Below are 22,925 nucleotides of genomic sequence, written 5' to 3'. Positions count from 1 at the left end.
TCAATATAAAACTACTCTATTCTTTAAATATTTGCATTAAAATAGAATCTGTTAATGCACCCCGAAGGAAGAAAGGCAAATCACTCCTGTAAGTGGAGGAGGATAAATCATAGAAATTCTGCCAAACTTACACTGGTATGGTGAGTAAGGAAACAATAGTCTGCAGTGTTAATACATCACTTATCAATACACATAGTGCAATAAGGACAGTAAGTTGATGAGTTCAGTGAGGTTGCCCATATTAATACCAGCTGAACATCTAGGCAATACTCTGCAGTGCTGTGCCATTCACATGAGAGCTGCCAAGTTGGTTTATGGAGACTGTACTCATACTGCTCAAGGCAAAAGATCTTTTGAATTGCTGTCTTGTGTTGGTGCCAACTTAAAATGATAAGGTAAAAAGTAAGCAGATAATCACAACTTCCCTGTCTGCAAACCCTGAAAACTCATTAATCCGTTACAGAGGTTCTGGCAATCAGCTCTGTCAGGACTGATTTAGTATACTGAACTTTTGCCTCTGCTTTGGCGTGAGCTTTACCCTGTGCTTAAGTATTATCAAAGGGAAGGTTTAATTCTGCCAGCTCAATCTGATAATACTCTTGCCACTATTACTTGTGGTGGAAGCACAAGATTCTTAGTAAATGCAGTATTTACTCGTTCCATGTCTTCACCTAGTTCTCCAATTAATATGCAAAATGCTTTCATGTGGTAGCTATCCAGGATAAGGGCTAGGACCTCTTCCTTAACAGAGACATATTTTATTGTCATGCATTTTTATTGGTTAGGAAAATCAGAATTAATGCACAATCCTCCTGAAAAACCTCAGATAATTTACAGTTTGTGTCCTTTGTTAAATGACAAAAAATAAATTTCTTTGAGAAATTTAGGGGATAACACTTAGTAGACTCTCACCGCTATCCCAAGGAAATTAATTTAACAAAAAATGCTTACCTGTGAAGTCCTGACCCTATATTGTGATTTCCAGAGCCCTTACAGTGTTTTATAACATATTGGTTGTTCTTTGAGACAGATTTTATTCTAGCTGTTTAAAAATGGAGTTGGGGGCCACTATCTTTGGTGGATTTGAATAATACTTATGACCCTTTTCTTCAACAAATTAGGAAGCTGAAGGATAAGAAGAAATAGGTAAGGTATAAACCAAATATATGTGCTGGGTGGAAAAAAGTATTTTAAAGACTTGAAATACCCTGTGTTGCATTATGCTCCTCTCCCTCAATTGTCTGTTTAGCAGGTGCTAATAAAAGTAAAATCTGGTAGAAAAATGTATTTGCTAAAATATTAGTACTCCAGTGGAAGTTTCAGCAGGTACATAATTCAGCTGAACAGAAGCAAAATAATTTTGAATCAAGTTCTCCATGGTAGTCACATGTGGTAGGCAGGGAAAGCTATGTAAGCTTTCTTTTGTAGTCACAATTATAGACTGCCTTAAAATGGACTGCCTCTTATTTCTTCCATTGCCACATCTCTAAACAGGGTGTCTACAAAAGCTGTATCTTTCTTTTTTCACTGCTATTCTACATTATTCATAGCTTTTTTCTGTCATCAAACTTCAGGCTGTATCCCTTTGGGAAGAGATCTAGTGTTTAGCCAAGCTGAAGAATAGTAAAAATGTGATCATTCATAGAGAAGTTCACTCTTCTCTTTTATGGACCAGCCCAGTCTCCATCATTACACTGGGCAAGGCACAGTTGGAGTCAAAGAACATCCACAAAGAGGACATCTATTTTCTTGAAGACAGGGAAATAGACACCAGCCTGTCAGTATGTTGGCAAATATATGGTCAGAAGCTATTATTGCTTCTTCTTGTCTCCAGAGCTACTGATGCCTAATTCATGACCTGCAAGTGTTTGGAACAGTACAGGAGCTCTCTGTGTAAAAATGTCTTCCATGAACGAGATGCAGAGAAATTTAATTAAGAAAAAAAAAAGGCCTTTTGCTCTTTTCTGTGTGAGCTACATACTTGGAAGTATGAGTGTGTCCTGGCCAGTGCACAGCCTTCTTCAGGGAGTCAGAGAGAATACTGGCAGCTTCATGCCTGAACATAGTACATACAGGGGAAATATTTAATATATTCTAATGAAACACCATTGCTCAGAATGACAGATGAATCTGCATTTTAAGCTGTAGATGAATGTTCACTATAAAGACAGCTCTGCTGATAGAAAAGGTTCTGTGAGCTGCTCTTTTACCTTTGGAAACTGACCTGATGGATGTGCAAACAGAAATCCTCTTCACTCTTTTGGTACAAAATCAGTAGGATTAGATCAGATCAGCTTTGTAATCAGCATAAGTAAACCGAATGATGTGTGATGAAGTCTTTTTGGGAGCACTCAGTGGGATCATCTGCACCATTAGATCTGCAAGACTAGTTGTCTTAGGCTAAGAGGTGGTAACAAGCAGCTGAGGGATGGATCTTATACCAGAAAAATCCTGCCTTTGCAGAAGGCCATCTTTCCATGGCCAATTATAGGAGCTCTGAACTGATTCACACACCAGCAGGGAAGATTCTTGTTGCATTTTCTGTGAGTGATTTTTACAAACAGCAACAGCAAACAATAAAGCTTGATGAATTGTGAAGCTGGCTCTGAACTCATCTGTCACCATCAGGAATAACTGAGTGCTTGTAGATGTCTTGTAAAAATCCAGTGCAGTACAGTTAGTTTCCAACCCTATTTCTCTTGTTTCTTTTTCTGTCCAGAGTCTTTCTGGAAAGACTCTACAGAGTCTGTCTGCCTCTGTTTCCTTATTTAACTTACAACGATGCTGCCAGCATTAATTCCATAATAGCTACAATGAGTTTTGTAAAGGTGAGATGTGGAGAAGGCACAAAACTTTTAAACACAACCTTCTAGTAGTAAAAGTCACCTGAGTGTGATCTGGGTTATCAGCACTTAACCAGGGATTTTTCCTTCAGTCACTGAGAACTGGAGCGTCCACATCTCAGAGGAAGTAAAAACATATAGAGGGAATAGCAAATGAAGTCAAAGTATTTTCCAAGTGCCAGTGGTAGCTGCCCCCTTAGCTAGTAATTCTGAACCTGCTAAGCTTTGCTGGAAATAGGTCTTGGTCTCTGATAACGTTCCTGTTGTGCAAAAATAGGCTTTGTAAGTCCACCTCCACACGATTAGTGTTTCTTAAATTGACTAATGATCAATGAAAACTGATTAAAAGTTACTACTCCTAGCATTACATATTCTGTGGAAACTTTTTGGGTTTGGATGGACAAATACTCCACTAAAAATAGCTCGTGCACCCAGTTACATATGTAACTGTACAGCACTGTGCTGATGACTGGGAATGGCAGCTACGTAATGCAAATTTACCTTCAACTTAACATTATCAGCTTCTACTCTCCTGAAAAGCTTCTTCTGCCAGCATATGCTTTTTCTGTTTCACCCAGTTATTGCCAAACCCCTCCTGACAAGCAGTACCATGGCACATAGGGGTGCCGGCTTTCTTCTGTCCTAAATTCCCCATAACCATGTGTGGTCATTAACTGCCAAGGACTCCTCATCAGTTCATGCAGGTGATCTTTATAGTCTTCCAAAACAAAGTACCTGTCAATTGTAGTAGAATGCCTACAGGAAAAAGCAGATTAAGAACAAAAATTTCATGCCCTTTCCTTCCAATATGTTATGTAAAACATTGTCAGGGTAAAATGCTGCTGAGGTTAAAAACAAACACCTCATGATGGCTTACATAGTGTTCTGTAAATAATGAAGTCCAGGGCTTCATCTCAGTCTTTGTAAGGGATAAGAAGAGTTGTTTTTTCTCCCTGAATCTTGTTCTACCATCTATGTAGTGATAAAATGTTTAAAAACATTCAGCTCTTATTCCAGGGCTATTTCTGTTGTCCTCAGCAAAGGTATAGCAGGCATAACTTTGGCCCCAAAAGTGCTAGTTTTTGATCCCACTGATGCTTTTTTTTTTAATTTTCATTTTTGTTTCCCTGCTTTGTACTGTGAAGAATTATTTGTCTGACAGAAGATATCAGATGCACTAAATGATCCGTGTTGCTTTTGTGGGGAACAGCAGCTATGTTAATAGCTCTCTTGGCTTCTGAGGCTACAAGGTAGTCACATGAGTTGCATTTATTCATCATTCTCAGTGCTGAGATACTCTCCATGGAGACTGCAATTATCAGCATATATAGATCTAATTTAAGCCAAGGTGCTCACCTTGACCACTGATGTATTCAGATTCTGGCTCTGTTAAACTTCACCAAGAAAAGAGTCGCGGCTTCAGTAGTGTTTCTAAATAAGTTTCAAGAATAAATGGTAAACCAGCAGACCACTGTCTTACCTCTGGTCTTCCTCAGAACAACCATGTCAAAAGCCTTGCTAGAAATATTGGTATGAGAAGGCTGATGACTGATCCCAGTGTCTCGATCCTCAATGTCTCAGTCTGAAGTTTGGGAACATGGTGTACCTAGAAATATGTGCAGGGTAGGGCTGAGAGGGGGGAAATGGCAGGCACAGTGGTCTTGCATTGGTTTGAGTTGTTAGGAAGAAGAAAAAAAGAAAGAAAATTTCCTTATTTCACATTTCACTGAGTTTTAGATTAAATATGACACTTTGCAAGAACTGGGAGATATATGAGAATCAGAAGCGTGATACCTTAATTCTTTAATCCTCTCTTGCTTGCACCCTGAAAAGAATTCCCAATGATGCTGCCCTTGCAGCTTTTGTACATAATCAGTCATACCGATTCTCATTTACTTTTATGGGACTTAAGGGAAGGAGAACGTGGACTTGCTTCTTGCACAGCTCCAATTAATAGTAACTGAGTTTTTGCTTGTGTAATCAAAATTTGCCTCATTTATTTCTGGAAGGAAGGAGGATAAAGTTAAACTGGTGATTATTATGGGATACTGAGAACTGGGATTTCATGAAGTGCCCGCATTCCGGTGGCTATTCTTTTCAGCTTTCAGTTGTTAAGGACAAAATAACTAAAAACTTTTAATATCAGGGGAATAATGAAATTGAGGAAAACTGAAGCAGTGGTTTATTGCAGTAAGAGAGACTAGCAACCTGTCTGAATTCTTCTAAACTTAACTTTACCACAACTGCATACAGCAGCTTACTGGGAGCAAAGACCTTCCCCCAACTGCTGTGCAAAGCAAAGTCCCAACCTTATACAGGAGCCAAATTAATTCCATTCCTGAAGTTGTGCATCATGACATAATGAGGCATCTTACCAAGCTGGGCTTTTCTGAGACTTCTCTCTCATAAATCTGCTTTATGAGAGAGAAGCTGTGCTTTGTAGGTGCTCCCAAACACTTTAATTCACATTAGGTAAAGAGGTCATGAACAACACAGCCAAGAAAACAGATTAGCCCATAGGCAAGTCAGCAAGATTGATATTTGTTAGGAAAGTGGGTGTGCTGGGCAAACACTGATAATCTGCTTAAACTAATCATTACATGCTTCATTCAAGAGAGATATTTTTGCCTCATAGTGTTACTGCTGCTTATTGCCAAGGAACCTGCACTGTGCAATTATGGCTGTAAGAGGAACAACTTGCCCTTTTATTTCATTAAGGAAAGATAAGATAAAGTGGAAACATACTTAACCATATTGTCTGGTGTTTTGCAAAGCCTATATTAGGGAAGGAATGTAATAACTTACCTGAAGTGACCCACATTCATTTGCATGTCCCGCACTTTTATCTGAATCAGTGCAATCAATACACATTAGGGACTAATCAATGTGTAAGCAGTGCAGACAAAAATTCTTACTGATACCACTCATTACATAAGGAATGTTTTGTGTTGCCAGGTGCCAAAGACTGCAAAAACATCAGGAATATGTGATATGCACACTGTCTTTTTAAAAGGAGTGAGGAAAAAATCTAGCTTTTACACTTTTATGTAATAAATTCTATATTCATTTTTTCATTCATGGCTGGGCTTCACGAATGTAGATTTAGGAAGGGCTCTATCCACATTTGTTACAAGCACGCTGGTGGCTAATAAGGCCAATACGAGATAGACACGTCCGGTTGCAAAAGGCACAGCAGAAAGACTCCTTAGGTGGTATATTCTGCAAGACACGATTCTTTCTGCATTGTCTTTTCTCCTCGAGAGTGATTCTGCGTGCTTTCTCAAAAGAAGCAGCAGCGTTATAGATGGTGTGTCTCCAGGCCTCCCGATTTGAGGCCAGAGTAGACCAGTTATGGTGATCAATATGGCCGAGGCTGAGATATTGTTTCAGGGAGTCCTTGTATCTTTAATAAATTCTATATTAATTAACAATGGTTAATGGTTAATGGTTAATATGTGGTACTAATAAAAATGAATCCTTTTGTCATTAATGCAAAACAAAAATCATGTCCTGTTTACACTTGCAGAGAAAATACTCATTCTTTCCATGCTGATAAATTATTTATATTTTACCTTGAAAACTTATTTTATGCTTCAAATATTTTTGTTTAAACAGCAAAAGAAATACTAATTTTAAGGGGCAAGAATTTCGCCACTGAGCCCAGCTAAGAGTCTCTTGGCAATTGCACTAAGCCAGAAAAATATCTGAGATTAAAAAAAATAACTAATTTGCTTAATGGTTCTTTGTGGTATAATGAAAAAGAAAAAAAAATACCTGAAGGACAAGTATTACTAGGCTAATCTAAGTGGTTCACCTGGAGCTCCAAAATCTTGTGTATTTCATGAGAAAGACTTACTTACCAGGTCTTGCTTCAAAGGATCTTTAGTGTAAATGGGTAGGAGAGGCTGTCTGATGATAGCCTTTTTTTAAGCTTTATTATTTGTACATCAATCGCACGAAGTTTCTTGATTCTTCAAGCTGCTTACAAAAATCTTCATATTGCTAAAACCTCTTATTTTCCTCAGCAAGAAGAGAGATGTCCCAAATTCATTACCAAGCAGGGGTGATGATAACTTCTCAGGACTCCTCCCCTTGCTCAGCATGAGGACAGAGCCCTGTTGGGATGTTAATGGGCCCCACAGGAACTCCAGCAGTTTAGCCTTAGCAGTTCCCATGGGAACTCACTTCTTCCTGCAGCTGGGGTTTGCTTAGTAACCTGGTTAATGACATAGCTGTGGCATGGGAGCTGCACCTAAGCTCTCTTCAAGTCACCTGTGACTCGAGGTACAATTTGGCCACTCCACCATGGAAAGTCTCCATAAAGATACGTGTTGCATGGTTACAAAGAGGAAGTATGCCCCTTCACTCAAAGAATTTAAATACCTTCGAAACATGGGTGTTTTGAAGATAAACTTCAAGTCCCAGATCAATTTTATTCACACACTTTGATACAACATACTGAAGTCATGCACTTCATTGTGAAATCTGTGCTGTGATGCTATGGGACTCACTGCATTTAGAATGAGATGTGATGTCTCACAAATTACCATGCCAGCGTAAGTCATGCCTCAACTGAGCTGAACAAAAGATCTACTTTTAATGTGTAATGTTACAAAGATAGGACACAAAGATAGCAGGAACTTAGAGTGTTACATTTTAGCAACCATTTGTATACTGTTACATTTATAATGACTTGGGACTTCGATTCAAACTTTGTGTCTGTCTTAAAAACGAGAAACTTTTACAGAAATAGCCATACTTACAGAGCAGCAATCTTTAAAATTGATTGATTTTCCATTTCAACAATTAGAACTGGTGCTATATATCTACTGGTGCTGTAGACATGAAGAATACTTCTTAATGTTTCTTTTCAATTCACATTCTGTTACATTTGTATTACAGTAACAGAATGTGAACTGACAAGAAACACTAAGAATTATTTTCAATTTCCATTTTGTTGTGTTACAGTGTGACTTGTTACATTCCTTGTTGCGTTAATTGGACATCATCATGGCTAGGCTTCGTGAACGAAGATTTGAGAAGGATTCTATCCACGCTTGCTACAAGCATGCTGATGGCTTAAAAAGGCCAGTGTGAGATAGACAAGTCCAGTTGCAAAAGGCACAGTGGAACATCTCCTTAGACAGTATTGGCAAGACACGGTTCTTTCTGTGTTGTCTTTTCTCCTCAAGAATGATTCTGTGTGTGTTCTCAAAAGAAGCAGCAGCGTTCTGAATAGTGTGTCTCCATGTCTCCCGATTGGAGGCCAGAGCAGACCAATGATGATGATCAATATGGCCAAAGCTGAGATGTTTCAGAGAGTCCTTGTATCTCCTCTTCGGGGCTCCTCTCTTGCGGCAACCGGTGGCAAGTTCACCACAGAGTGCAATCTTAGGGAGGCAGTGGTCCTTCATCCTTGAGACGTGTCCTGCCCAGCGCAGCTGTGTTCTCAGTAACATGGCCTCAATACTTGTGACTGCTGCCTGTTCAAGAACAGACACATTAGTCATGTAATCAGTTCAGTGGCTGTTTAGGATTGTACAGAGACAGCGCTGATGGAAGCATTCTAAGAGTTCCAGGTGGTGATTAATTGGACATATGCTGGTACAAATATGCATAAATAAGGACAGTCAGTCTACTTTGTGCTCCAGCCTGGCAGAACTACTTAACTACCTCTGTAGAGCACTTTTCATTCTAACATGTAAAATTAAGGCAGCAATCAAATAAAGATGAACATGCATTTACATGACTGCCATGATTTAGAGAAGCTTTGTGAGCTGAGGTTATAACAGCCAGCAGAGCTTTGTATTTTCAAGGTGGACAGTCGTTTAGAGTGTTTGTTATATTTTTAAAAGTCATAAGGGGTAATCAAACCTGAAGCCACCCAGAATGGATGGCAGTATACAAAGGTAGAGCTTTGTCTGGAAAGAAGGATCCAGCAGTGTTTCAAAATTTGGCACTGAGATGCTTTCAGCAGACTTTTGCTGGAGTCTTGCAGTATCACACAAGAAACAGTTGGTATTATATTATCTGCCCCTTTATCTTTAGTCCACGCAGGATGTGGAGTCTGTCTCTCACTTGAAAAGAAGTCAGACTCATGCTGGAGGGATTTATGCTCCTCATTTGGAAAGGCCCAGAACCAATCCAGGGAGTGGTCCAGATGGACAGCCTCCCATTTCCCTAGCAATGAGTGCACTGTGGGCACTCTTCAAACATTTTTTGATAAAATAGGCATAAGTCAAGTTTCACATGAGAGGGAGTATCCTTATGGAGACATTGACTTCCCTGCAGTAGCTCTGCAGCTCCCCTCCTGATGTAGTGCAGAGGATTAGCTGGAGAGATACACTTGTTCAATAATAGCAATAAAAGACACATTGGAACCTGTGTGACCTTCATGAGGGTCTCCCACTTAGCACTATTTTTCTACTCTACGACACGTGCTAGGAACCTCTAAAGATCTGTTTCTTCTCTCAGGTGTGGTTTTGACCTGAAAGTGATGCAGCATGGGGAGCCTCATGACCTTCACCTTCTTTGCCAGATCAGGGCAGAGAACATTTTGCTGCTCTTCCCTGTTAATTTCCCCCACACTCAGTAAATTATTCAGAGAATAAGACGTATCACTCTTACCAATTTTAACAGAAAGGGAATTATGACTGGAGAATAAGTTGTTTCATATGTGTAAATTGACTTTCTCTGCAGCCTTTTAGTCTTGCAAAGGGAGGCAATCTTGCCTAACCTTAAAAGCTGCTTGGTCCAGGATGTGCAGGTCTGGGAACCACCCCAGGTGAAGGAGCTGGGGGACAGACAGAGGAATGTAAGCTCTGTGTGGCATGATAAACAGTGAAAACATGTTAAAACCCACAGGGGAAAAAAAAAAAAACCACCACAGTTTTCATTCATTCTGTGCTGTCACTAAACCCACTGACAACCTCATTGGTGTGGCTTGTCAGTGGATGGACAGCTGCCAATGCTCAACCTGATGTCTGTGTGTATAACTAGGGTTCTTGGCAGTGGCTGAAGTCTGTGTGTATAACTAGGGTTCTTGGCAGTGGCTGAAGGGTGTTTTTCAAGGCCTTTCCTGATTTTTGCAGTCTTGTTTGATGTGAACTTGAGGACTCATTACACATTTAGAAGGGAGGAGGCAACTACTTTTCTCCAGTACGTTTAACTGGCATATGTATGTGACCCACTGCTAATGAGCTTAGAAAAGCACATCTGCACAAATCCAGTGACTGAATCTAGTGCAAAACTGCACAAGGATAGATAGTGTTCATCCTTAAGGCAAAGGCATAGTTGGCCCATGAAAGTGTACAGAGTTATTGCAAATACCTGATAATTAATTTCCCACAAAAGACAGTAATAGCTCAAAGGAGTCCTCACAGGCTATAAGGTAAATAAACTGAGTGTTAATAGCTCCCAGGTAGGTCTACAGAGCACCACTCAGAGGATATTTTTCAGGAAATTTTCCATGTGGCTGTCACTGTTTAATAGCTCCTGATGGCAGGAAGAATATTTGCTCTGAAAGATCTTGGACTATGAATGTGGAAGACCTCTTTTTTTATGTGTTTCACTTTTTGTTTTGAAGGATAGATTCTTTCCTTCAACATAAAGGTTTTGTGAAGACCAAGAATATAGAATATTATAGGAAAAGAAAATGCAAAAACTAGGACAAAGCAGAAAATATTTTTAGAGACCCAGCATATTTTAAGTCAAGATGTGAGTGCATAATAATGGAGAAAGTACTTCAGTGTGCTGTTGATCAAATATTTAGAGTCCAAGGTTATGTACTTTTCAGTATGTATGGGGACAGAGTTCGATCTACTCCTGTGAAAAACCTCCTTCCTCCTTATATAGCTCCATAGGACATGGAGTCACACCAGTCCCTGGTTTCTTCCTCTTAAGGAAGAAAATCCCCAGAAACGTGTTGTGATCTCTGCTCCAGCCTATGTACCTGGATGATCCATTCTGGTGAGCAACTGTCACGAGGAATGCACCTCACAGCTGTATAAAAGTGACTGTGAAATCATCACAGAATTATTCTCAGGTTTCTAATATACTTATCAATGCGAATATGTGAGGTTATTAATTTTTTTGCCTTTGAAGAATTTACATCTACACTTTAAACTACCTTAATCTAAAATCTCAGTAGTTTGATCAAATTTAGGTGTTTTGCTGGTGCCATCAAGTGGCAAAATGTTGGATTGCAAAACTCCAGCGCATCCAAATTCAGTCTAGTACCTCTTGAAGAGCAGCAATGAGGAAAATAACCCTGGACAAGCAAGTCTTCTCCAAAAATACAGATGTATATAAATATATATGAGAAAAATGGACTGAAATACTCATGGTGTCATATTACTTCAGTTTGATCTGGATTCTAACTAGTAGAAAGGGTAATATTTTTGGGTATTACTAGTAATACCCAAATACTAGTAATAAACATAGGCAACCTGTGAAGCAAACTCAGAAATGCTTGTTGAAGAGATACGTAAACCGAAGTGGCACAATACTGTATTCTGAATTTCCTTTCCAAGTGTGTTTGCTGTCCTTTCTTACTAGCTAATCCTTTTACCAGAACATGGCCCTTTGACTTCATATCGTATCTGCACTTCATATTGCCAGAGTGTAATGAATATTCACTTTGCTGATATATTCACTAAATTCACAATTTGGTTAACAGACAATTTAAACATAAACATCGTTCATACACACACACCACTTTTTTCCTCAGCTGAGTGATGTCATATTATTGTTCAGTAGGAAGGCCTCTGCGCAAAGAAAAAGCATAAATATATAAAGCTTATGCTCTATTTCCTTATAAATTTGTATGTTTTTGTCTTGATTTTTCAGATGACTCTAATAGCAAAACTCACAGATGATGAGTTCTGAAAATTATCCTGGGTTTCAAAATCTACATCATGCAGGGCTGGGTTTTGAGGAGTGCTGAGCACCCATACCTGAATTTAAAGTTCCTGAGAACACTGAGCACTTCCCCCCATGAAAGCCAGGCTCTCAGAGACCCTCACCACACACCCCCCCCCCTAACACTCAGCAGGAGCTGTGGGAATGCTTCAAGTGGGCACAGCTTCTAACTTTTGACCCTATAATGAGTTATTTCTGTATCATGGGGATCGCTTTCAGCTCCATTTGATGCCAAAGATCTCATAGCATATAGCCAAACTGTGTGGTACTTTGACGAGAATCTGAAGAGAAGACAGCTCCACACCAAAACCCAAAAACAACAGAAAAGGGTGAATGAGAGAGCCAAAATGATGGAATTGCAGTTGGAAAAATCAATCATAACCAGTAAGATTTTCCTGGTATTAGAAAAAGGCTTACAGTTCTCACCTGCCTTTGCTAAAGCTGAGCTTCACTCGAAGCATTTAATCAGGTGTCTTTTGCTAGAAGGAATGGGTGGCCTTAATTGCATGGCTGAAGAAGAGATGTTGGCTGCAAGAAAGGCAGAGAAATGAGCTGAATCAGAAGATATTTGTTTGACTTCTGTGACTGGTTCAATGGGTTTGAGTGTTATGACACAATTGAACAGGCATATGCTTATAATACTCTGGCTCTAACCACACATTGATAATGGTTATTGTCTTTCTTCTCTTTCCTCTTTAAGCACGTTCCCCCTTTCACACTATCCAGGGTACTGTGTGCACCTGTGCCACGGTGCCGTCGGGTGAGTGACGCGGGCGTCCATGGTCAAACTTAGCATTCCAGCTCTTGTTCAAGACTGTGTGTTCAGAAGTACTGAGCACCTCCACCTCATTCCCCGCCTTCCCTCTCAGCCCCATCACACCACAGTAGGACCCGACTTCCCTCCAAAGGCCGGGTGCCGTGCACTCTTCTGAAATGGACAGCCGGTGCTGAGGGAGCTGCCTTCTGACAGACTGTGCCACAGGAGGGTGCTACTATGGAGCAGCAGTGCTCCCTTTAGAGCCAAATTCAGGGATTTAAGAGGTCTGAATGCTGATTTGGGATGATCAGTGCATATGTAGGATTACCATGGCACAACTTCTCTTTCCAGCACTAAAATGGAAACCTACTAACCTGGCAATGCTTAGTTTTTGTCTAGTTCAGTGCTTGTGAAGATGCCCTTTTCACTACTTCTTTGTTTAATGCATACAGATGACCTGGCTCAGTAAGAAGCACATTGCATTTGAAGTCTTTCGGAGCAGTGCTTCTGCAAAGTGGCAGTAGCTGTATCTGTAGGAGGATGTCTTGTTCCTTGTGCTTTGAATCAAAAGGTGGATGACTTTCCCATTCGTATCTGTCTGCTCCTCTCAGAAGAGTATGTAGTTGTAGTAGTTTGGCTGTAACTTAGAGCAGGGCCTGGCTGTGCATGGGGTTTGGAACCAGAGATCTCTTCCAATCTGAATTCGGCTGTGACTCCACCACCCAGAAAAAGAAGCTTTCATGAGCTGTTCTTCCTGTGTTCTCCCTGCATCTTGGCATCTTCTGGGTAGCACTGGGCTTTGCTTCATTTCGTTCTCCTCTTAAAGCCAACTTTGCCAGCTCCTTGCCAGCATATGTAAAAGCCACAGATTAATTATGCAGAGATGCACTGGAAAATATATTCTTCATTTTTTTCCTAATACATTTCATACACGTCATACAAAATGACTTAAAAACGAGCACAAGCAATCACACCCCTCTTACCACTAGTTTTAGAACCACAGAGTCAGTAACTTCGGTACTTGCCCTATGTACTATACTTTCACAGCCAAAAGTTCTGCACATATATAGAAAATACCAATATCAGCATAATTTAATAATGCGTTATTTACTGGAAAGTTATATTTAAAACAACTCTAAGTGTGGGATATTATTTAAATACTTTTATATTGTTCTTATGAAAAAGCTATATTACCTCAATAAAAAATCGATTAATTCTCACTGTGGATATTTCCTGAAGTGTTATTTACAGGGTATATAGTAAACATATTTATTTAGGCTTCTTATGCTTCCCCTGCTGAAATTTGTGGCACTACTGTCACAGGCACAACCATGAAAATACTTCTTTTGCATTTTGCCTACTTCAGCTTTCTCCTCTATAACCACTTTCAGTAGTGTAAATTTTTAATTAATTTCTCGCCTGTATCTCTGGTATGTTTCATGGAGATCAACGAAACTGTTGCTATTGGGGTTACTGTAGCCCTGCTGCTTACCTGTTTTCTGTGTATTACAGAAATTTAGTGTGGAGGAGAGGCTACTCTATTTTGCCCCTACAGTAGCACCATCAGCATTGTGGCTACCTGGGTACAGGTAGCTTCAACTTTTCTGTAGTAACATTTCACTGTGAGAGTTGGCCAAGACAAACAAAAAATGGATGTCATGAACGTAGGTTTATAAAGTAGCTCGCAAACCTCTTCTCCCTTTCTGACTGCTACACTGGTTTTCTAAGATGGCGCATGTAGTTGCTGTGACTCATCTACTTTCTCATGAGGTGTTACACCTGAGTTGGCTAAAAGCTTTCCTTGCTTACGATGTGAGGGGAGGAATGCAGAGACACAGACTATATGCCACCTAGGTAATTTCCATCTCATGGAAAAGGGAAGGCTTGTTTCTGGGCTTCTTTTTCTCTTCAGAATGGGATTCACTTGGATTGATTAGGGACTTTACACTAGTGTGCCTGGACAACAAATAATCCAAGGGATTGGATATTCAGAAAACAAAAACACAAGAGCAATGAAAATTCTTGTTTTGAGATCATTATAGAGTCTTGCACCAATCATATCACTATGGGATCACAGCACCTTGCCGTACTTCTGAGTTGGAAGTCCCATCAGCATAATTTAACAAGCACAAGTGCTGGATTCTCCCCCTGGTTATATGTACAAATGGGGGGATGAAAGTCTGGAGATCAGCCCTGGGGAAAGAGATCTAATGAGTTAACAGCGTGCCCTGGCAGGCGTAAGAGCCAGCTTTATCCAGGGGTGTAGGAGCAGCTTAACAAGACAACACCAGCCATCTGGATGATAGAAGAAAAAAAAGAAGAAGAAGAAAGAAGAAGAAGAAAATATTAAAGCAAAAATATTGTGGTCCTGAGTGAGCCAGAGCTCAGATTAGTGTGTGCCTGAAAAGAATCTAAAGGTCAAGCTGGAAAGCTGCTTGACATGATTGTTCTTTGTGGCTGAAGGCAGCCACAGGAGTGTCTGTGTGGAATGTGTGCAGATAAGTAAATTCTGGCCTGGCTTGATAGCTCAGACCCTTATTCTGTAAGTAAATGGAATAATAAAGTTACAAGAGAGTTCTACCTGGACAAAGTCTGTCTGCTGTGGATTCATTAGCTGAAAAAGGTGCTGAGTGAGGGACCTGCTCTGCACAGGGGTGCATCCAGCACAGCATAGCGAGCCAACTAAGGGAAGTGACTGTCCCGCTCTACACTGCACTGATGTGGCCCCACCTCGAGCACTGTGTGCTGTTTTGGGTACCTTAATATAAGAAGAACATCAAACTATTAGAGTGTGTCCAGAGCAGGGCGACCAAGATGGTGAAAGGCCTCGAGGGCGAGACTTACAAGGGGTGGCTGAAGTCTCTTGGTTTGTTCAGCTTTAAGAAGAGAAGGCTGAGGGGTGACATCCACACAGTCTGCACCTTCCTCAAGGGGGGCAGTGGAGGGGCAGGTGATGATCTCCTCTCTCTGGTGACCAGTGACAGGACGCAATGGAATGGCATGAAGCTGTGTCAGGGGAAGTTCAGGCTGGATATTAGGAAAAGGTTCTTTACTATGAGGGTGGCCAGTCACTGGAATGGACTCTCCAGAAAAGTGATCATGGCACCAAGTCTGTTAGGGTCCAAGAAGCGTCTAGACAATGCTCTTAGTCATATAGTTTAGTGTTAGGTAGTCCTGTGAGGGGCAGGGAGTTGGACTTGAAGATTCTTATGAGTCTCTTCCAACTTGAGATATTCCATGATCCTTTTACCTAGAGGTTATCTTATGGTAATACAGAGGAGAACAAGGGCTGGGAGGCATGTTTCCAGTCTTTGAGTCACGTTTTAACTCTTGGATGTCATAGTCTGCATCTTCCATTCTTGTTCTCCAAGGAAGACTGCAGGACTATCCTTGGACTTTTCTGAGCCCTAAGCAACATGTTCTGCTTCCAGAGCTTCCTTAAAAGTCAGTAATGGTGATTTGAAACCTACCTGATTACGGTAGATTTCAACAGAGATTTGGCATCATCATTTGCTCATCTATCAGGAAGTCTTTCTTTTTTCTTTTTTTCTTTTTTTTTTTTTTTTTAACTTATGTTGTTGTGATGAACAAGAAGTTTTGGAACTGGTTTCAGTGGAAGTGGCACCAATCCCACTATACTGTAAAGAAAAAATTGGCTGTGGTAAGAGGCTAGGAAAAGGAGCCTTGACTCCAGAAGCATACCCCAAAGTTCTACCCCTCAGCTATTGTCTAGAGAGATCTCTTCTTTTACAATAGCTTTCTGAAAAAGCTGAGCACTGACTTTTCATTTTTATACCTATGGTATTTGTGAATGCTGTAAATTAGGCCAGAAGTGAGATCTTTGAGGTCAGGAAGGGTGTTTGAGGGAACAGCCAACAGGAAATTATTATCAAATGATGGACAAAAAATAAATATGTAATTAGGAACTTCATGTGTTTTAAGCAAAATACTGTGTGGAGATTTGTAAGTACAAATATATTTCCACATTAATATTTAGGTATTGTGGAAAGAATAAAAGCTTAAAGTGCCCATTTTTGGAATGCAGATACTTGCACATCTCTGCATTGCTGTCCAACCTGTTAGCTGTCTGGTTCTTTTCTTGGCAAAAGCACTTCCCTTAAATATTTTGATGGTGAGAAGTGTATGTGTAGCCTACACTGGCCAAGAGTCTATACCACTACCATAAGGCGTTTATGTCTTTTGTCCTTTAACAAATGTACATGGAGGTTCTTTGTCTTTGTTCTCTTGTCTTCTGGCAGTACAGGTAGTACAATTTCTCCATGCTCCCCTTCTGCTCTCCAGGGAAGATTGCAGCAATGAAGGAATTTCCCGAATTCTTTCTATCTGAAAGGAAAAAAACAGAAAAAACAACCCTCCAAAATATCCTTTCATGGCAGCAACAGTGATGGTTACCTGAAATATTTTAAACAATGACAACTTGGCTTTATTTTCATGGCTCTGACTTACTCAGCTTATTGTGAGTAATGCTGTTATGGTGAACTCTCACTAGGAAAAGTTAGTACAACACTGATTGGCAATTGTTTAATGAGGGTTGGATGAATTCTATTATGTTTTGATCTGTGAGAGGAAGAAAGAAGGTGATAGATACATGCAGCATGTACATCTTGCAGTGTAATTGAGTCCCAGATGCCAGCATGTAGATATCTGTGCTGTCCTCCCAGTACTGTGTAAGTGGCATATGGACAGCAAATATATGCAATAGCACAGATGGAAGCTTTAGTATCTAATTCCCACTGATTTCAGAATTTCTTATTTATGCCTTTGAAAACTTTTCCTCTCCGTCTCTAGAGAGGGGGGAGAAATGTTATTGTTTAGTAGCTGTAATTCACACTGAATGCAAGCTGTGTCAGCCACTTCATAGTGGCTGAGGATACTCAGTACATTTCCATATGTTGGTGTAATTTGAAATCAAGCAGTTTGATGTGTTTTGATGCGTGTTCACCTCACATAGTTCTGGTTTACAGAGTTGTAAAGTTGGACATCAAACTCACAGAAAATTTAAAACTTTCTTTTCTTTTGCATTGCAAGAATTTTTCAGTCGGGAGAAGACATGCACATCCAACCATCTTATTAAGGAGTCAAGTCCTGCAAGGAGCAGGAAGTTGTACTAATGATTGTTATGGGTCCCTTCCAATTTGAGATATTCTATGATTCTGTAATTGTATAAGAGCCGAAGTGAGCGAGCCCTTCCATCACTGAGTGACCCCTATTCTTGTTTAGCTACACCTTATCTCTACCACCATCTTTTTCTGATATTGTGTGGTTTTTTACTAAGGAGTGAAGCAGCTGGACATGGCTGCAGACAAGTAGGAGTGCCTTTGTTGACCACAGTGTAACCACAGCACTGCTATCACAGCATAGGCTGTGGTGAATCATGCAGATATTCCAACTTGCTCTGACAGGGCACGGTTTCTCTGCACTATGCTCCAAAGTATGGCATTGCTCTAGGTTTCTGGATGTGTGTTCCTGATGGAGCAATGTGTATCAGCTAAAGAAATCCTTGTTTAAGCAGAAATGTTATTAATCTTTTCTAGCACTGAGCATTGCTTTGGAAACGAAGGGGAGGGGTTGTCTCTTATTAAGCTACACTGGGAAAAAGTGCCACTCTACAGGTACTACCTGTATTCAGGCTTATGGTGTGTTTCAGTTGTAAGGTTCCTCTAATTTTGGTTTTGTCTTACATTGTTTCAAAGGTAGAATAACATCCCCAAGCACACATCTCTTAAAACGTGAGAGGAAATAGGCTCATTATTATGTGCCTATGGGCATTTCAATGGGCGTTACAATCGTAACATTGGTTTTGAGTAAAGACTTTTAAGTAATTTACAATAACAGCTCCAGAAACTTCTCTGTTTGACTCAAACTGTGGCAAAGTCCCAGATATCTAAAGAAATCTTAGGAAAATCTATGGGAGAGCTCATGATCTACAACACACAGACAGGGCTGGTACATTGTAGTTTGTTCTCCTTGGTTTCTTGGCAGTGCAGTGTCCTTCTGTCATGTAGTTCATTCTGTGTGGTTCAGCATCACTGCTGCTGTCTGATGCTGTTCCTTTATCCATTTTGCCAGGGAGCAAAGGACAATATGTTTGTACAGTATGATGAACCAAAATAAGAATCTGATGTGCCATAGATTATCAGAGAACTTTTCAGGTTTTTAGTTTCTGAAGGAACCGAAGCATCTATTTCTTAAGTTCTATCTAAAGCTTTGTGTCCCCTTTCTGAAAGTAGGCAGGCAGATGCCAAGTCATCTGTCTTGCTGTGATGTTTGTCTTCATGAGGCCAACTCTCATTGGAAACATTAATAAACCATTCCTCCTGAGCGCTATCTATGGGCTACTAAGTTGCAGAACAAGCACTTTACCTTAGACATAAAAGAGAAACATTGTATACAATGGTCTGATTATCTATTCAAGGCAAATAGGACTGTGTTAAACCTAAAATATTTTCAAGTCTCTTTCTCACAGAGGATCATTTATAGCTGATATTGACCTAGTGATATGAAGATCTCAAGGACACATTAAAAAATGTCTCAGCCCAGAGACTGTCAAAAGAGGGCTACGTTGAACACATTTTTAAAAACTGGATGATGAACAATCCTTAAGAGTCTCAGTAATATAGTCAATGATTTAATAGAGACTATTAGCGTTTATAACTTCCACAATTATAGAATTATTCTGAATTCTGACAGACAACTTCCAGCTTTCTGGCTCCTTTGTTCTGAGAAAACCCCCACACCACTAAACAACTAATGTTCTGGGATCAGAACATCAGTTTGCTAGTGCCTCCTTTATTATTAAAAAGTTACATTTTCCCCTTCGTATTTGTTTTGTTGTGGGGAGCTCAAACCAGAGTGTATGAATACAGTGTCTTAAATTGTGAGCTTGTGAAGGGCTCCAGGTTTGATCAGTGCATGAAGCCAACACATCAAAAGATGTGTGTTGCCAACAACTTCCAGAAGGTCTTTGGAAAGAGAGTCTTATTCACACTGGCGTTTTAATCTGGATCAGGAGTCTACTTTTGACATGAATCGCCCAATAGTCTCTATTTTGCAGTGCCTTGGCCTTGGAGTACATGAACTGGGGTCCTTCTGGATGAAATTATCTGGGAGATGTATTCCAGAAATTCACCAGGAGAGTACTGCAGCCACAAATGGACCTTCAGTCCCTGGAATCACACTAGAGTTAATCGAAAGTAAAGAGCACCTGAAATGTATTTTTTTCTGCACCTCACATCCTCAGCACCGACTGTATCACTCTACACACCTCCCGTAGTCCACAATACTTGCCGAGTGGCATAGTCACTGAGCAACATATTGATTTGGAATTCAGTGCGGGTTTTTTTAATGGGATTGGCTGAACTTTTTAAGATTAACTCTTTCCAATAAACCTATATATATATATAAGAAATCTTAGTATATCAACACTGAATCTGACTACCTGATCATAGGGTATAATCTGTACATACCTTTTTTGTGTATATATATATATATATATATATATATATATATATATATATATGCACACAACCTAGCATTAAACAAATACATGTACGTGCCTCTGGTTATTCAGAGGCACTGTTTATCAATGGAAATACTGGTAAAAAATACTCTAGTCCAAGAAGATAATGTAATGAAATTCATGGGTGCATTATTTTTAAAAGCTGAGAACAACTATTCTATCTGTTTATTTGTTTGTATTTATGTGACTAGGAAAAAAATGCAACATTTTAAAAACATATATGATACTGTAAAACATGCAACCATCTTCTTTCTAGGCATGGATTGCTGAGTTCATGTGAGTGTGTGTTTACAGTAGCAGAAAAATGTAGCTTACTACCTGTGTTACAATACAGATTTTCCTGTTCACAGAGAAAAGAATGTTACAACCTGGCTATGCTTGTAAACCTTTCATGTTTGTGTTTCAGAGTTGGATCTAACATAATTGTCACCTGAAAGATGCTTTGCTAATGCATTCAGATCCTGACATCACAGCCCATTTTGAGCATAGTATTTCCTTTTGTTGGGTATCTTGTGTAGCCAACATGATTCCTACCTGTACATTTGTTACAATTTAGATCAGGCCTATAATTCAGTAAACTTTCAAGTCTATCAATAGTTAAAAAAGTGTAGATGGAAATTCACTAAATTCCTGTACTGGAAGGAATACCACAAAAACTTGCCTCAGGGCAGAGATATAAGTGGGAGGCATCAAGACGCAGTTTGACAAGTGTGATTATCCAATAATATCAAAGTACTGTGACTGGAATTCAGATGTTGTATATGAAACACTACAAATAATGGAAGAAGTTATCAGTAGTAGTAAACCAGAAGGCTGTCAGAAAGATGGAAGCTAAGACCTGATTGTGCTAACAAAAAAGATAAAATCTCACATGAAAGAACACTGGATGATTTGAGGCTCACTCTGGAATCTGTAATGTACAGGAAAACCAGAAATTTAGATTAAAAAAAAATTGTTGGGAGTACCAAGCAGCATGGAGGTTCAGCTTTACAGACCTTTGAAAACTGCAGGAATTCTGCCATATCCTGCAGCCTAGCTAATAGTATGACTGAGCCTGCAAAATACAATAAAAACACATTGATTCCTGGAACTTCACAATTACACATTAATGACTATGAAAGCAAAATGCAGACTTCCTGTAATTTTAAATTTTAATTGAAAAGTTTTCCTCAGTAATTCTAGGTCAACCTGTAATCTAGAAAAAGATATTGTTTAAAACAGGAGTAGATCAAAGACTAACATGATAGATGTTGGTGATTCATTTGTGAAATATGCTCATTTTTTCCAAATTAGAAATGTAATACACATATTGGTTTTATTATTTATGAAAATTATTTCAGGAGATTTTGAGTGCTAAAGCCACAGTAAAATGTATTTTAGCAGTCCTCTTTTCAGCTGTAATGAACATATTTCCTAGGAAACTGATGGATTATTGCAAAAAGTAGAGGATATTTTGGTTCATTAAAGGAAAAAGAAAAAAAAATGTGTCTTGCCAGAAAAACATAACTATGAGAAAATACTTTTGGTAAGAGTAAATTGATCTAAAATACTTCTAATGGAATAATTTACCTTTACAAGTTATATTCTTACCTGTCTTGTGAGACAGTTGGACAAGAAGGAATTTGAAGTGGAATTAGTATCTCATTTGAATCAAAGGTTCTTGGTAGGATTTCAGGTCCCTCATTTTCTCCACAGTATTGGTGCAGGTCATGTGGTAGCATCATATTTCATATATGAACTTCTGGGAGAAGATGCAGGATAAAATACCAAATGTCAAAGAATTTGTTAGTCCACCTGGATACTGAGGAGGAAACATGAGTTCTGCCTAATTCTGGCAAGTGTCGACAAGAAACAACGGTTGCTTTTACTACTGCTACCTGGTTATTCTACTGGGCTACAAAAGAAAACCAAACCAAAAAAAGGAGGCAGATTAAAGAGATATGATGCTGTTGCTTTTTGTTATTGATGAACATAAGCTAGAAATAAGCTATCAAGTAGTCAGAGGAGGAAGTTTGGACTTAGAAAGTCTCACTTGGTGAATTCAGATTCAATATAAAGTTCCAGTCCCACTCTGAAAGGTTATTAAATCCACTATACTTTTAAAAGAAAAGAATTCTTTTTCCTTAATTGCCATGATTTTTGTTTCTACTTCTGTGCTGACAGGAAATGCTTTAGTCCTTCTTTTACCAGTATTTCAATACTGGTTGACTACCTGTTTGTGAGGAGAAGTGCTGTGTTAGGTCAGTATAAACCCCTGTGCTCTCCAGAATGCCATGTGGGCATTTATACCTAAATAAGTTACCTCTGTTGTGAGCCACTCTGTTGTGCAAGAGAAAAGCACCAGGACTTGCACTTTTACCCAGTGAAGCTCTGGTTCACAGTGTCAGAGTCTTCTCTCTGAGATGGAGTAGACGAAGAAGCACTACTGCTTCCTCCCCCATCCACCAAAAGCCAGCAGAGCATTCTCTTGTATCTGTGCCCTGCTTCTTCTGGGAGAATCTTGAGGAAGGCCCCAGGAGCCCACTTGCCCTATGACAAACACAGTAGGGGCATGTAGTAATGTCTAATATAAGTTCACAAATACAAAGGGAAGCACTCTGCTCTCCACAAGCTGTGACAGAACTTCTTTTGACTAAAACCTAGTGGCTCATCACATGGAGAAGGCTGAGAGGCCTTTGTTTGACCCCCTTACATTTTCAGTTGTACCTTTAAGCCTATTCTGTGCTGCTGTACTCTTAATGGTCTGCTAGGTTTCAGTTATAGATTTTAAAATGGCAAGAGGAATCTGAGGGGTCTCAAGGAGAACAGTGCAATATATATTCAACTCACTGGGACATGTTTGCCATCCTGACTTATGCAAAGCTTT

The 22,925-nt window shown here is 39.6% G+C and overlaps 1 protein-coding gene across 1 annotated transcript; it reads right to left on the bottom strand.

Annotated features, from left to right (window-relative positions):
• Positions 1–582: 582 nt before the first annotated feature.
• Positions 583–21,783, bottom strand: C1H7orf31 (chromosome 1 C7orf31 homolog). The gene is given in 11 exon segments (XM_032688196.1): positions 583–730; positions 732–741; positions 952–1,102; positions 1,982–1,998; positions 2,001–2,065; positions 4,320–4,423; positions 4,425–4,503; positions 5,649–5,689; positions 16,732–16,743; positions 16,746–16,863; positions 21,650–21,783. Coding segments are annotated over 11 exon segments (879 nt in total).
• Between the last annotated feature and the right edge of the window lie 1,142 nt (positions 21,784–22,925).

The sequence above is a fragment of the Chiroxiphia lanceolata genome, chromosome 1 (assembly GCF_009829145.1).
Source record: "Chiroxiphia lanceolata isolate bChiLan1 chromosome 1, bChiLan1.pri, whole genome shotgun sequence".
NCBI lineage: Eukaryota > Metazoa > Chordata > Aves > Passeriformes > Pipridae > Chiroxiphia > Chiroxiphia lanceolata.
Note: the sequence above shows the minus strand (reverse complement) of the source record. Positions and strands in the feature narration are given on the sequence as shown.